Genomic DNA, 13659 nt, shown 5'->3' with positions numbered 1-13659 from the left:
TACATAGACAGTAGGAAACTACCAGGCATTCTGAATGTCTTTAGAGATAGAATCAGGATCCAAAAAGATCTTAACTGTTTAAACAAGTGGCCAAATGTGACAACTTGTAACTCCAACTCCAAAACCAACTACCTGAGTTCAAAATGAAGAATACATGACTTAGTACTTGTTGCAAAAAAAAGACCTAGATGGTCTTATTGATCACAAGGTAAATTGATGCAAATAAGTCTGCCAAGTTTAGTGTCTAAATGATAGTCTACCACTTTGCCTTTCAGTTATTTGGCCTGAGTTCCCGTTTTCACAGGAGCAAATTGTTCACTCATCCAGAGGGAACTGAAAAATTAAAAATCCTTTCTTTTGAGGAACAAGTGTAAGCTCTCTGAATGTTTACCATGAAGACTTAGGATAGCCACAGCAATCTTTAACTATTCCAGGGACTATGAAGAAGAGAAATTGATCTTTTTTCATCACTTGGAGGCAGAGCAAGAACCAATGGGTTCAAGTTTCACGAAGTTATAGATTTTGTCAGTAAGAATTTTCTAACATTTAGAAAAAATGTATAGGACAGAAACAAAATATTGGAGCAAAAGCTGGGCTTCATCAGGAATGCTGTCAAGGAGAAATATATTAGGGGTCAGACTAGATGACCCAAGGTCTTCCCAACTATGAGGTTTTCATTCATTTAGACACCAGGCACCAAGTATCCTACCCTATAATCTCTTGTTTTTAAAGTTGCCAGTTACATGAAAAGATGCACATAGAAGAAAGATGAAACATATATAGTGCTCATACACAAATGTTAGCAGATACACAAAAAGGAAAATAGTGTGCTTTTTAATTTTGTGAAAATCGATTTTTTTCTAATTTTTAAAATCAAGCAGAATTATTTAATGCTTCTAATAAATCTAATAAATTGAAGCAGAAGTTCAAAAATTAACAGCCACAATAGTTTATTTACAGTTGAACTCTTTATAAGATATTTACAAGACAACCAATTTTACACGTCAGAAATGGTATCAAAAGTATGAATTACAACACAGACAACAATATGAAATGGGCATAAAACAAAGCTGAAGTGGACAGACAAGCAATTTCTCTTTTTAATTTATTAACACTAGCTTACACTTTGTTAAAGAAACAAAGAATTATGTTTTAGGAGAATTGCAGGGCATTCAGTTGAAGATGGAATTTCACAGTGTTGTATCCCATGTAGGGAAAAAATAAGACTAATTTTTCCCCCACACTCTAACACACTGTAATTCGCTTTTGGAACTTTGCTAATCTACTCTCAAACCTCCTTCTCAACAAACCTCACCTTTTCCAAATGAAAGGAGAATTGATCTAGAAGAGGGAACAATAAAATAAGAGGTCCTAAGTAGAGGGAGAACCAAGGAAATAGAATCCGCTTAAGTCTGGCTAGATAGCACCTCATGGATTCCTTAGTCTAGCTCAAATTCATAATCTGAGGAGTGCCCCAAGTAGGACACAAACATAAAGGTTAAATTTGCTAACCCATATCCAAATCAGGAATCCAACAAATGCTGAAAATCAAGAAGAAACTCAGAGGAATCAAGGAACAAAGTAAAGAGACACTGATTCGTCTTTTTTCTTCTTGGGCACATTATAAAGGAACATATCGTAGGTCAGAGTAGGAAAGCCAAACAGCTTGTCATATTAAAATGATGGAAAACAAAGAAAATTGGCCCAGTTTTTCTAGAAGTCTCCTTTCTCTCCTTAAGGTGTGAGATGAGAGCCCCTAGTGGAGTTAAGTCCTATTTCTCTACATTCTTGCTGCAATGAAGTTCACAGCAGGTTCCCTTGTGGAGAACCCACTCTCCTAAGCAGATGGAGTTACAAATGAAAACCCATAGCCACACACACAAAGGAGAAATAAAAGCAGCAAGATTATCCAAGAATACTACATGTGCTGCCGGAACAATTCTTTTAAAAGTTAATCTCCGAACACAGATCAACATCTCACAAAAAGCTTTAGCAGTGGGAGGCCCCTGAGGAACTTTACTTTTCTTCCCACAATGGTATCCCAGTCTCTCATACTCCACCGATGGGCCAGCCACACACCCTACATACCTTGGCTTCTCCTCTAAAAGTGCTAATAATCTGGGGACATATTCTCTTTAAGGATAAAAGCCCCTACCTTCTAGGAGATTAGACCCCTACTTGTTTTCACACAATAGTCCTAAAGACTAAAGAAAGGCAGTTCCTATATATTTAAGACCAGAGGTCTTGGCTCTATTTTCCTTTCAGATAGTTACAGGGATCTTACACTGAGACCAAAGTGGCCTGGAGCACTGTCCTGAAATTTTTTTTAACAACATGGGGGCAGGTAGGTGGGTTGGGAGGAGACCAAGATGGTACATGTACAAATTTATTTTTACAACGTGAATGGAGAAGCTCATTAGGTACATCTGTTTGTTTCAAGATCTAGACATTTGCCAGCCAAAGGAAGCACATATTTCCACATACACTCCCCACCCCCCTCCCTATATCTCTATCCCACCACCAAGAGCTTAGCTAAAAGGATAGAGCCCAACTAAGGAATACTTGAGAAGTGATGTGACACAAGGACATCTATACAGGTTCTGGCAAGCCATTCCCAAATGCCAACTACTTCCATTTAGAGCCATAACTTGTCCAAAACTAACCATTTCTGTTCTCTTTTCCAAAGATTTTACTTTTTGAGGGGTAGGGGAAGAAATTGTTATCCATTAACTAAGAAAATAATCACAGCCAAACATCCTTTCCCATATAGCTATATCACAGAATAGTCTTAAGAGAATAACTGTCTTTTCAGACATTTATCTACCAGTTTTCCAATCTCTTTTCTACCCTGTGAAGATGTCTTGCTTTATCACTTCACTTTTTATTCCTTTTCTGGTCAAGCTCATGGTGAGGTTTTTGTTTTGTTTTAGGGTAAACACCACTATACTTAAACTATAAGGAAGGGTATACCAGGGTGAGAAGAGTGCCATGTAGGCACAACTCCAAAGGCAGGGGTTGCTTCATCTTCCACAAGTTTAATGAAGAGAGCCCTTTTACCCCTTGAACATAGGCAAATGTATAGAAGCAGACCCCTGAAGCTTCCAAATCTGCCATCCTATAGATTTAGCTTGAGAGCTCATTTTCCCGAAAAGAGAAAAGAAATTGCAGTCACCTTCCATAATTCACAATTAGCCCAATGAAAGTTTATGTGAAGTCAGTGATGAAAACAAAATCAAGATCAAGGGAGTATGGAAGGGCATTATCAGCGAATGAAAACATACATAAGGACACAGGTCACATATACAGGTCTCTGCCACTCTTTGGGAATGGCATGCTACAACTATCTGAAGACAGAAGGTTCTTGCCAGCCCAGCTATTTCCTACATGTCCGGTGAGGTGTTTGCTTCTTCTGGATCTCCAACCTGCATCGGCTACGCTCATCCAACCAGGGCAGCTCAAAATTTCTGGCAAAAAAGGAAATCAGTTTGAAAGACTACAGGTATTTAGTGTGGACATGAGAGAACTCCAAATATACTTTATGCCTCACCACTCCTAGCCCTGACTCCTAAGTCCCAAGTTTGGAATGTTTTTCCTGTCTCAAAGCCAGAGCATCAGTGTGCTATTTAATTGATTGAATAATCTATTTCTAACTCAAAAAGCAATCCTCTTAATTGCTGACTTGGGAATCTTATCACTTGCAAGAGCTAGTTACCTAGGTAGCCTCATTTTTGTGGAAGAATCATGGCTAACCACCTGTTGCACCTTATCTAGGCTTCCAATGAAGTCTGAAAGGGAGGTAAAGTGCAGACTACCTGAGAGGGAAGGGGGAGAAAAAACTTTATACTTACTGTGGAGTTAATTTTGGTAATGGTTGTCCAAATGCTACAACAGGCAAGAAGGGGGTAATCATCAAACTTTCAACTATGAAGAAAACCAGATGAGACCTTATTAGTGATATAGATGGGATATGCCTAGCAACTATACCCACTCCAAAATGCTGTTCATTCATTCAAAGCAAGTTGTATCCTGGAGACTTGCACCCTTTTTCTTCTTAAAAAACCTACTCTTTTAGACAGACAAAACTTACCATCATCTGGCTCAGGGAAAAATGAGGTAACCTCAGGCTCAGATTCCTGAATTCCTTTCTTTTTATACATTCTGAGCTGCAGTCGCTGTAAAATTCTTTGTTCCCTGATCCTCTGAATATCCCACCTGGGAAAACAAACCAGACAAACAAAACAAACCCAACATTACTGAAAACCTGCTCTATAAAAGCAACTCATACAATCCATATGCAAGGGAGATTTTTGCTGACTCTTCTTGATTGGGGTAGGGTAGGGGGGTCTTGTATAGAGAACTGCCTGCTATTTAGGTTTAGTTGTCAAAGTCAAATGTTGGTGTTCCAGAGAGCGGAACTGAGAAAGGCCATACATGAAGAAAAAGAAGCCAACATCTTCACCTACAACAACTACCACTTGAAATTAAGATAATGAATTGGGAAACCAGTAATGTCAGAGTGCTCAGAGGCCCAGGACTCTCCACCATCTGGGCGGGCAAGGTCAGGTTCCTGGGGCTCAGCTGTTCCCAGGATGAACATCTCTAGCTTTACCTTTTCCTTCTCTTCTCATCCAGCTCCAGTTTTGCATGCCGCTTTGCAAACACACTGTCATCCAGGTTCTGTGTGAGGAATAGCAGCCAATAAGCTATTTATCACCATGTGACACATGTATGCTAACTCATTTCGTTTCCAGGAATGTAAAATATTTCACCTTCACGTCCCACCTGAGTCTGTGAGTTCTATGGATATCATGGGAACCTCCTGGTAACAGAATCAACAAAACACTTATTCCTTTTCCCACCTCTACCCCCTTTGCAGAATCTCCAAATGTCAAAATCATTTCTGTAACTTTCTGAGGTGAAAGTCATGTCAAACTGAAATAACCTGAGACTGTCATAAACCCTCCCTACTGCCATACTTTGTGAAAATCTGAGTTTGAAATAAGTATCAAACTTTTAAGAGTCAAATGAGTTTGGAATATATAATTTTGTTGCTGAGAAGTACATGCTAACTTTTCTACTTAGCATGAAATCTAGCTTTGTTTTGAAGACTCCTGAGCTATTTATTTTTTGATAAATCACTTAACCACTCTGGACCCCCATTTTCTCATCTGTACAACAAAGAAGTTGGACTATATAATCTCACAAGTTCCCTCTGGCTTTAAATTTTCATTAACCCATCTATACAGTTACTACGAGATATTCGAGTTATATCCCCATTTCTACTCTCTCACTCCTTTCCACTGACAGGTCTTGGGTACCTACCTCCAAAATGTCTGAAGGATTTGGGTCCCTTAGAGGCTCTACTGAGTGGTCCCTCCAAGAAGGAACTGAAAAAAAGAAAGAAAAAGAAAAAGAAAGGGAGGAGGGGTGGAACCACCCTTAAGTCCAAGGTCACAAAACCCTACTATTCACTAGGACAAGAGGTTTCTCCCCAAATAAGACCAAGTTACCAAAGTGATAGGAATCCATTCTATGGCCTCGCCTGAAGCCATATTCAGTGTCCTTGCTATGGTGTACAAGAACCTAAAATGCCATTGAAGTCTGCCCAACACAGGATCACAAAAAACCCTAAGCCAATACCTGACAATTCATATAATGGATGCTATTGCAGTTCCTGAAAAACAACTGAAATTTGCAGTCATTTTGAAGTCTGCAGAGTAATCATACACCAAGCAATCTCACTCTTCCACATCCAGCTGACGGAGAATGCGACTCCCAACCATCCACCATCCCACCAACCGCCCCCCAGCCCCAGCCAGCACAATTCCTATTCTACTCACCAGCCAAGACTGAAGTTTCTCCTGCAACACTTGATGGCATCAGACACCCTAAATAATGCAGGAAAGAAGAATCATCTCAGTGTAAAAAGAAAAAATGCCCATACCCAAAATGGAGGAAAGGATCATCACTGAAGTTCTCACTAGAAGCCATTTTGGTTTTTGAGTTGTTCTTTTGAGAATTTCTCTCTGGGGGAGGGGAAGAGGGAACAACAGACAAAAGAAAAGAAAATAAGCCCACCACTTTTTTTTTTTACACTGAGACGACTTCTTTTCTTCATTATTTAGGGTGGTTTCCCTGCAACAGTTGATGGCCAAGGATATCAAACCTTAAACTCAGAACATGGCAGGTGAGTAAAAGTTAACCCTATTTTTCAAATAAAAGATCAATGTTCTCAAAACTTACATATGTAGTCTTCTTAAACAGCTCCCTCCTCCCTCCAAACAACTACCTTGCTGGTCCAGCCTGAACAACATGCACAAAAGACTTTGGCTTCCTTAGAACAAGCCATTGAGACTTCCTCTTGAGATAGGGGCATCAAGAATAAGGATTGACACATTTGTTCACAACTCAGGCTCCTCAAAGGGCTGGGATCCCCCCAATCAGACTCCTTCTGTACTGCTATGCCCACAGTCTTAGAGGTGTTTGGAATTTTCTGTACTAGGGCAGATAGGGTTTTCAAAAACAGCCAGTCACACAGAACAGCTCTGAACCAAGCCATTTCCCAATTCCGGATGGGAAGTTGCTTCACAGTTTCTCTTAAGTTGTTACACAGCATTGCCCTGGCAGCAAGAAGGTTAACCATTAAGGATGAACTTGTTCAACTGACTGAACCAACAAAAAACCTGAACCTAGATCAGGATCCTGGTCTAGCTCATGTACTCAAATGTGAGGCCTAATGAATTTTAGATAATTAAGAAGAGTCATCTATCTTCCCCACTTAATTTTGTCATCAGAACAGCCAAACAAAGCCTGGAGAATGCTCTTGTCTCTTTGGAATAGATTCCCATCCCCATCCCTGCTAAGGCAAGACACAGTGGTAGGAACTTGGGGCTGTGGCTCTACCCAAGGCTTCCCCCCAGCATCACCCCAGAGCACCCACAGTGACTTTCATAGACTAACATTACATGATTGAAGGCACATTGCAGTTACTGATTGATGTAGGAATAGGGGAGCATCTCTGTGTGGAAGCCATAAAGAAAAAAGGGAATGAAGACCAAGGTCCCACACCCCACACCCTCCCAAAGAGCTCAAATATCCCAAGATAGTCCTTATTGTTTGAAAAATAGTTTGTAGACCATTTTATTTAAATATATGAACAACCAATGGGCTACTGCAATCCAAGTAAACTCTTCACATTTAGAACCTTTGTGAAGTTTATAGTAAGATAAAGTAAGACTGTTGGTCTTTGGCAGATTCCTCCTGCCCCCCAGACCGGGACATAGAGATACAGATAAATGTTTATATTGTTAAAGAGCGGAGGCCCAGGTGAAATTCCCCACCCCAAGCTGGCTCCCCAACCCAAAAATTACCATTGGCCCCTGAGAATACCCAAAGACCACCCTCCCAGATTTCACACAATATCAATTGCAGGAACAGTCGTGCATGGCAAAGTATAAGTTCTATGCATTTCACAGCACAGAAAACCCTTCTTTCAGAGGGCATGCAAGTTGCCGGAGATTACACCCCCAAGTCTGGTGCTCTTGTGATGAGCAACTTACTGGCAAACACATCTCCCAGTGTTGTAAGCAGGCAAATACATTGAGCACATTTTGCTGTAATTCCATCTATTTGCAATGCCTGCACAGTGTCTGTCTCTGGCTGTTAACTTACTCATTCTTGACAGAACTCTGCTTTATTGATTGCACTTTTTTAAAAATGCCAAAGGCATTTTCACACTTGTTAGCTTGACCGCCACCACTAGGGTATAAGAGCAAGTGTTCTCTATGCCTTACTTGCTACAGTCTCCTCCTTCTTTGGAGAGGATTCCCGTAATGGTAACGGTGATGGGGGAGGCTGGTGCCAACGACACAAATACATTTCTGTGGTGGAAAGGTACGGCAAATCTTCTATCTCACTTGAGAAGGCTTTCTCCTTGGGATGAGTGCTGGGTCCCTTCTGGGGAGTGGAGAGTCTTGGCGGGGTGTCCACTGAAGACCGGGGCTTTTCTGGAGTTTCTTGGCTCCTCAATTCACGTTTACAAACAGTTTCAGATAAGGAACCACAGGGTTCCTCTTTAATGGGAGAGTGCTTAGGAGTTTTTGTTTTGACTTTTGAAAATTCAGGAGCCAGCTTTTTAACAGGAATCTTTCTTTCTGTACTTCCAAATGGAGATTTCCTATTAGATAGGGAAGAGAACATAAAATGTATTGACTTTTGAATAAAATCTGATTTAATTACATTTTGGGGCAAGAGAATAAACTAGTTCTCTTGCCCCAAAGTGACCAGTATTCAGGAATCTAAATAACTGGGTTCACTTGTCAGTCATGAGCAGGAACAACCTCATGCTTACCAGTATATATAATAGGTCCTTAGTAAATGTTTGTTGAACAAACAAGTTTCCATGTTTAAGAACATCTGATAGTATCCTATTGCCTACTGTATCTAGAAAGGTTCCTATTTTATTCAAGATCCTTTAGCTACATTAGGAGCCACTACCTTGTCACCTATTTCAGTCTTGTTGACCAGATACCAGGCTCTTATTTTTTTCCCCCGGCCTCATACCATGCTAACTGCAATCTCAGTTTCTTTCCTTTTGCTGTCTGTTGGCTCTTTTTCTCCCACTAATCTCTCCCTACCAACACACACTCCTAGAATGCCATCTCCTTTCCTTTTTACCAACCTAAATTCTATACTTTTTTTTCAAGATCCATCTCCTCCTCAGTTTCACTATTCTAACTCATAATAATCTTTAATGTCCCTGAGTCTTACAAAACTCAGTTTGTATCACTGTTGTCTATCTGCATATTTTACTGCAGCTGAATTCTGAGTTTTCAAAATTTTATGCCATCCTTACAGCTAGACTAATTTCTTTGAGTCCAAGGACAGTTAGATCTTACTTTTTTGTCTACCAATGCCTAACACAATGAATGAATTTAATACTTCCTAACTAAAAATGAACTGCTATAGTTTTAAAAGCTCAGCTGTCCCATTTGTTGCCCATTCTGTTTCTGATGTACTCTGCATTCTGTAATCACTACTGTCAAAAAAGTTCCTAACAGATGTTTCAAGATATTTTCTCAGCATGGAAGGCTCATAATTTAGGGTATGGTTGTATTAAAACTAATCCATAAATCCCAATCCCCTACTCTCAGTCACTGAAAACAAGTGTCCTCATCATGTCCAGACAGTGTAACAAAGTTATCAGCACACCTTTTGTGTCCCTTTCCACTCCGCCCACATGAGAAAGGCTTGGGAGGCAGAGTCTGGGATGTCTCGGAAAGCTCTGGCTGGCACTCCAGTTTAATTTTCTCAGATAGGTCCGTTTCCTCTCTCTCTTCAGTTTCATAGCCCTGAAACAGCTTGTGTCTTTCTTTCTCGTTATCCTTCTTTACCAGCTGCATCCGCCTTTCCATACGTTCAATCCGAGCAAGGAGCTAAAAGAGAAGTGGCAAATGCATACTTAAAACAGAAAAAACTAAACACAGGTACTTATTTCCATTTATGAATCAATATGGTCTTGTGCCTCTTTCCATGGACCACAGCAATTTATTTTTAGTAGGCAGACATTAACTGATTAGTTTTCCTTAAACACAATAGAGAAGACAAGGTATACTGCTTAATTGTAGGGGCTAATCTAGTTGGGGAGGAGCATGGGGGAATTTGTAGTTCATTCCTCTGAAAGAAAATCCTCTTCACTGGGAGGGGTGACAACATGCCTTTTAAATGGCATGGTCTCTGCTACTGCTAACCACGTGGCTCCAAGTCAGTTTGGGAGTTTCCAGAATTAACCTTTATGTTCTTTTAGGAGGCCCTAAGGTTCTCCAAATCCTGTCCTCTCTACCTCCACTCCTATAAATGCTATACACAAGGGCAGAGTCCAACCAGTACATTGAGAAGGAATTAAGAGCTCATAAAGTACCACTAGGGATTACAGTGTTATTTGAAAGGGGTAAGTCGGGTGTGGGGGGGTGCCATCTAAACAATGAATACTCAATTTGGAAGAATTATAATTGAAACCAGTGCCCATAAATTCACTATTGATAATGATAACATGCCTGTTGCTTTGCATTTGCAATAACAGAAAAAATACCTATTTATCTAACATTGATTAAAAACAGTCTCTTAACTCTAATTAAAGAGAGAACTACATAAACAGAAAATGCAAGTCTATTATCATTGAAAACTTCACATTAAAATGTTGTAAGGTGCCAGCTGTGCTTATACCCTATAACAAGAATTTTACTTGCGTTAGACAGTGATACTAATGTTGTCTTCATTACATCTACTTGGTTGCACAGATTTCAGTAGAGGCCAAACAACAACTGGAATAAGAGAAACAAGCTTAAGCAACGCTAAGACTGCAATACACAACAGAAGCAACAAACGCCAAGTTTAGAGACACTCTATCCTTAACTCACCCCACTTTTCTTGCCTACGAAAGTCTGCAAAGGGGCCATTACCTCAGGAACTGAGCAGAAACCTCCACAATCAGCAGAGTCCACCTGTCAGCCATACTCTCATTTCATCTTGTTTTGATTCACAGCCTTACTTAACCATGGTTTGTGAGTGACATTCCCTTGATTTCTTCTCCTTCACTGGTCCATCCCCCTGCACCCGGGTGAGGATATGATGTGTTGTAATTACAGTACCATCACACCCCTAGACTGCAGTACAGTAGCTGAGCACTGCCACCTCCATGTTGAGTAACTTCCACAAATCAACACCATGAGATATTTTAATGAGACCTGCCCCAGCTCCCATTCCACCTTGCAGAATGCATTCTCCAATAAGACAGCCGCTGCCTGATGCGATTCATTTGGAAAGCAGACAACATGAATAGCCCTCTGCTCCCCTGCTCAGCCCTTGGTGCACACAACACCGGGAGAGGGTGGGGGAAGGAGAGAGGCTGCTGCAGCCTGAACACAATTGTAGAAACCATGTTTATTTTTAGGCAGCTATAAGGTATGCTAGCACAGTAATACCCCACCACCACAGCTTCCCTGATAACTGAAGGAATATGTTTTAACACATAAGGTACCCTTCGCTACTGCTGCAGTGAAAACAAGCCTAGATAGTCATGCTCCTCAGAAATACAAAGAAATGATAAATGACTTTCCTATTACCTTAAGATTCCAGAACAGGGATTTGGAAGGATGGGGGAGTCTACTTAATAAACTTTCTTTCCCCCGATGCCCTTAAAAATCTACCAGCCTCTAAACACCATGATTATACAAGGGAGCTAGTCTATGGGTCATGTTTTATAACTAAGATTCCTATTAAAAACTGTCTGAAATCAAAGGCGGTGAGTCCCTTAACATCATTTAGGAAAACTAAAATAGGATTTCACTGTGAATCACCTCTGCCCTTCTGCCAATTAAAAAGCCTACTACCCTCCTATCTAAAGATGCTACAGCAATGCAACAGCTGCTATGTCCCGTTCTTCCAGAATGGCATTTCTTACACAGAAGCTCTTTAATTTTAACCCCTTTCGTAAAGCCACCACATATTCATCCCACCTTTTTATTTTCAACTCCCCACAAATCAGGTCTTTTCCCACTCTAAATGTCTTTCCCACAAGTCTGAGGCTGTCATTTTAAATTAACCCTTTGGCTCCTGAAACTCCCCTCCCCCACTCTGAGAGGTTACCCTTTAACCTTTCCCTCCCATCCAACGTGTTTGTGAGCCTCGTTTGCAAGGCCCCGGCACTTAGGATACTCCTTTGCTGGTGGCCACCTCCTTAGCCCTAACCAAGGGATACCTTAACCTCCTACAACACCCCTGCCCCCGAGCATGCGCACAACTCGCTCCTCATCCCCAACGCACGTTAACCCCTCCCGTACCGTGTCTCTTTCTGACTTCAGCTCCTCGATCTCCTTTTCCTTGGCCTGCAGCTGCTGCTGCTGCTGTTCGATGAGGTCCAATTGCAGCAGAAGGATCTGTTTGAGGCAGGCGGCCTGACTGGAGGCTCCCGAGCCGCCGCCACCCCCATGAGGGCTCTTCCTCATACTCTTCCATCTGCCCTCGCTGGCCGCCAGAGTCCCGGCGGTGGCAGTGGGCGCGAGGGGTGGCGGCCCCGGCAGAGGTAGTGGTGGGGGTCCCGCCGGGTCCGAGGCGGTGGCAGCTGGAGCAGCCGCCCCACCCTTGTCCCCAGCCCAGGGCGTAGGCTCTTTGGCCGCCGCCACGAGAGAGCCCGTCTGAATGGGCAGCACCGCCTGATACTTGGGTCGGGGGCTGCAGCCGGCTCCGGCTGCCGCTGGCTCCCCCCCAATGCCGGCTTGTTTGGTGGCCGGGGGCGGACAGGGCAAAGGCACCGAGCCGCCCCAGCTCTCTTCCTGCTGCCCGGGGGCCCCGGCCGGGAGTAACAAGCTCCGGCCCTTGCCGCCGCAGCCGGCCGGGGAGGGCGCGGGGCTCCCGCCCTGGGAGGAGGCCAGCGGGGGCCCCGGTTCCTTGAGCTTACGGTGCCGGGGGAGGAAGTGGGCTTCGGCCGCCCCGGGCTCGTCCTCTGGCCCGCCCAGCGCCGCAGCCCGCTCGTAGTCCAGTCGCTGCTCAGGATTGCCGCCGGCAGGGGCCGCGGCCGCCTTGAACACTGCGGATCTCATGGTCATAGTGGTCCGGAGCAGCGCCGGGGACAGAGACGGAGGAGGGGGTGGGAAAGGGGCGAGGTACGGGGGGTCGAGGACGGAGGAGGGGGAAGGGAGTTTGGCGGGCTCGCCTCAGCAGTGCGACAGCAGGCCTCGGCTAGTGCGGCTTCTCCGGGGCCCGGGCGCCATCCCGCCGGCGTGCGGAGAAGTGGAGGCCGCGGCTGAGGCCCGCCGCCGGCCCATGGGGGCCTCGCCGCCGCCTCTGCTGCCGCCGCCGCCGCCTCCTTCGCCTCAAAGGCAGGAGCTCGCACCCAGCCGCCCCCGAGCTCATCCCCGGAGCTCGCTTCGGCCCCCCCTGGCCCGGCCGGGCCCGCCTCGTCTCCCCACCCCACACCCCCCTTCCCCGCCCCGGCCCCCCGCCCCGGAGCTCGCCTCAGCCGCCCCGAGCCTCCATTTTCCCCCCCCTCCTCTTCAGGAGGGGTGGGAGGGATGGGTCCACCCAAAGCCCTCCTACTCCGAGAGGGGGTCTGTCGCTTCCCTCGGGGGTCTCTGCCGCTCGGGGTTCCCTCCCCCCCAGTCACTCCCGGCGCCTCAGCGTTTCCCTTTAAAAAAACGGAGCCGCTCGGAGCCGCCACAGCCGCAGCCGCCGCCGACAGGAGGGCGCATGTGCAGGGAGGGAAGCGGGCGGGAGCAAACCGGGCGCTGAGAGGAGAGAGGCGGGCCGCACTATTGTAAAAGGGGCCGCCGCTGCCGCCTCGAGGGGGGCGGGAGGGGGGCGGCCTCGAGGGCCCCGGGTAAGGGGGCCCGGCGAGGGGATGCCAGAGATAAGGGGCTAGCGCGGAGGCGCCCGCGGAGGCGCGGGGTGAAGGTGGGCCGCCGGGGGAGGGTCAGGAGGTGGGAAGAAAGGGCGAGGGCGGTGTCTTGTGGATGGGGAATACGGAGGCTCCCGGAGGAAAAGGAGCGCGAGAATGGAGTTGAGAGGAAGGAAGGGGCGTCGGGAGGCAGATGCGACCTTCGTGGAAGTGTAGCGGGCGCTCCAAGTCCCCGGCCTGCGCTGGGCGGCCCCTTCCCCGGGCTT

The 13659-nt window shown here is 45.0% G+C and overlaps 1 protein-coding gene across 2 annotated transcripts; it reads right to left on the bottom strand.

The window, feature by feature from the left end:
• Positions 1–933: 933 nt before the first annotated feature.
• MSL1 (MSL complex subunit 1) lies at positions 934–12971 on the bottom strand. 2 transcript variants are annotated; one of them, XM_036930384.2, is made up of 9 exons: positions 11841–12971; positions 9211–9434; positions 7794–8176; positions 5841–5888; positions 5323–5387; positions 4610–4677; positions 4088–4212; positions 3849–3921; positions 934–3464 (listed from the first exon to the last, which is right to left on the bottom strand). In XM_036930384.2, the coding sequence occupies exons 1-9, from the start codon at positions 12603–12605 to the stop codon at positions 3374–3376; spliced, it is 1842 nt and encodes a 613-aa protein (XP_036786279.1). In that variant the 5' UTR covers positions 12606–12971; the 3' UTR covers positions 934–3373. The 2 variants fall into 2 exon arrangements, with proteins under 2 accessions (XP_036786279.1, XP_036786281.1); XM_036930386.2 differs by lacking the exon at positions 5841–5888.
• Between the last annotated feature and the right edge of the window lie 688 nt (positions 12972–13659).

This window comes from Manis pentadactyla, chromosome 4 (genome assembly GCF_030020395.1).
Source record: "Manis pentadactyla isolate mManPen7 chromosome 4, mManPen7.hap1, whole genome shotgun sequence".
Classification (NCBI taxonomy): domain Eukaryota; kingdom Metazoa; phylum Chordata; class Mammalia; order Pholidota; family Manidae; genus Manis; species Manis pentadactyla.
The sequence above is the reverse complement of the archived record's forward strand: the minus strand, read 5'-3'. Positions and strand labels throughout refer to the sequence as shown.

Coding starts and splice junctions, on each gene's coding strand:
- MSL1 (XM_036930384.2), bottom strand. CDS start 12,605: ATGACCATGAGATCCGCAGTGTTCAAGGCGGCCGCGGCCCCTGCCGGC. Junction 5,388..5,840: donor AGAAACTTCAGTCTTGGCTG/GTGAGTAGAATA, acceptor TCTTTTTTTCAG/TTCCTTCTTGGAGGGACCAC. Junction 3,922..4,087: donor TTTCCCTGAGCCAGATGATG/GTAAGTTTTGTC, acceptor TTTTCTTCATAG/TTGAAAGTTTGATGATTACC.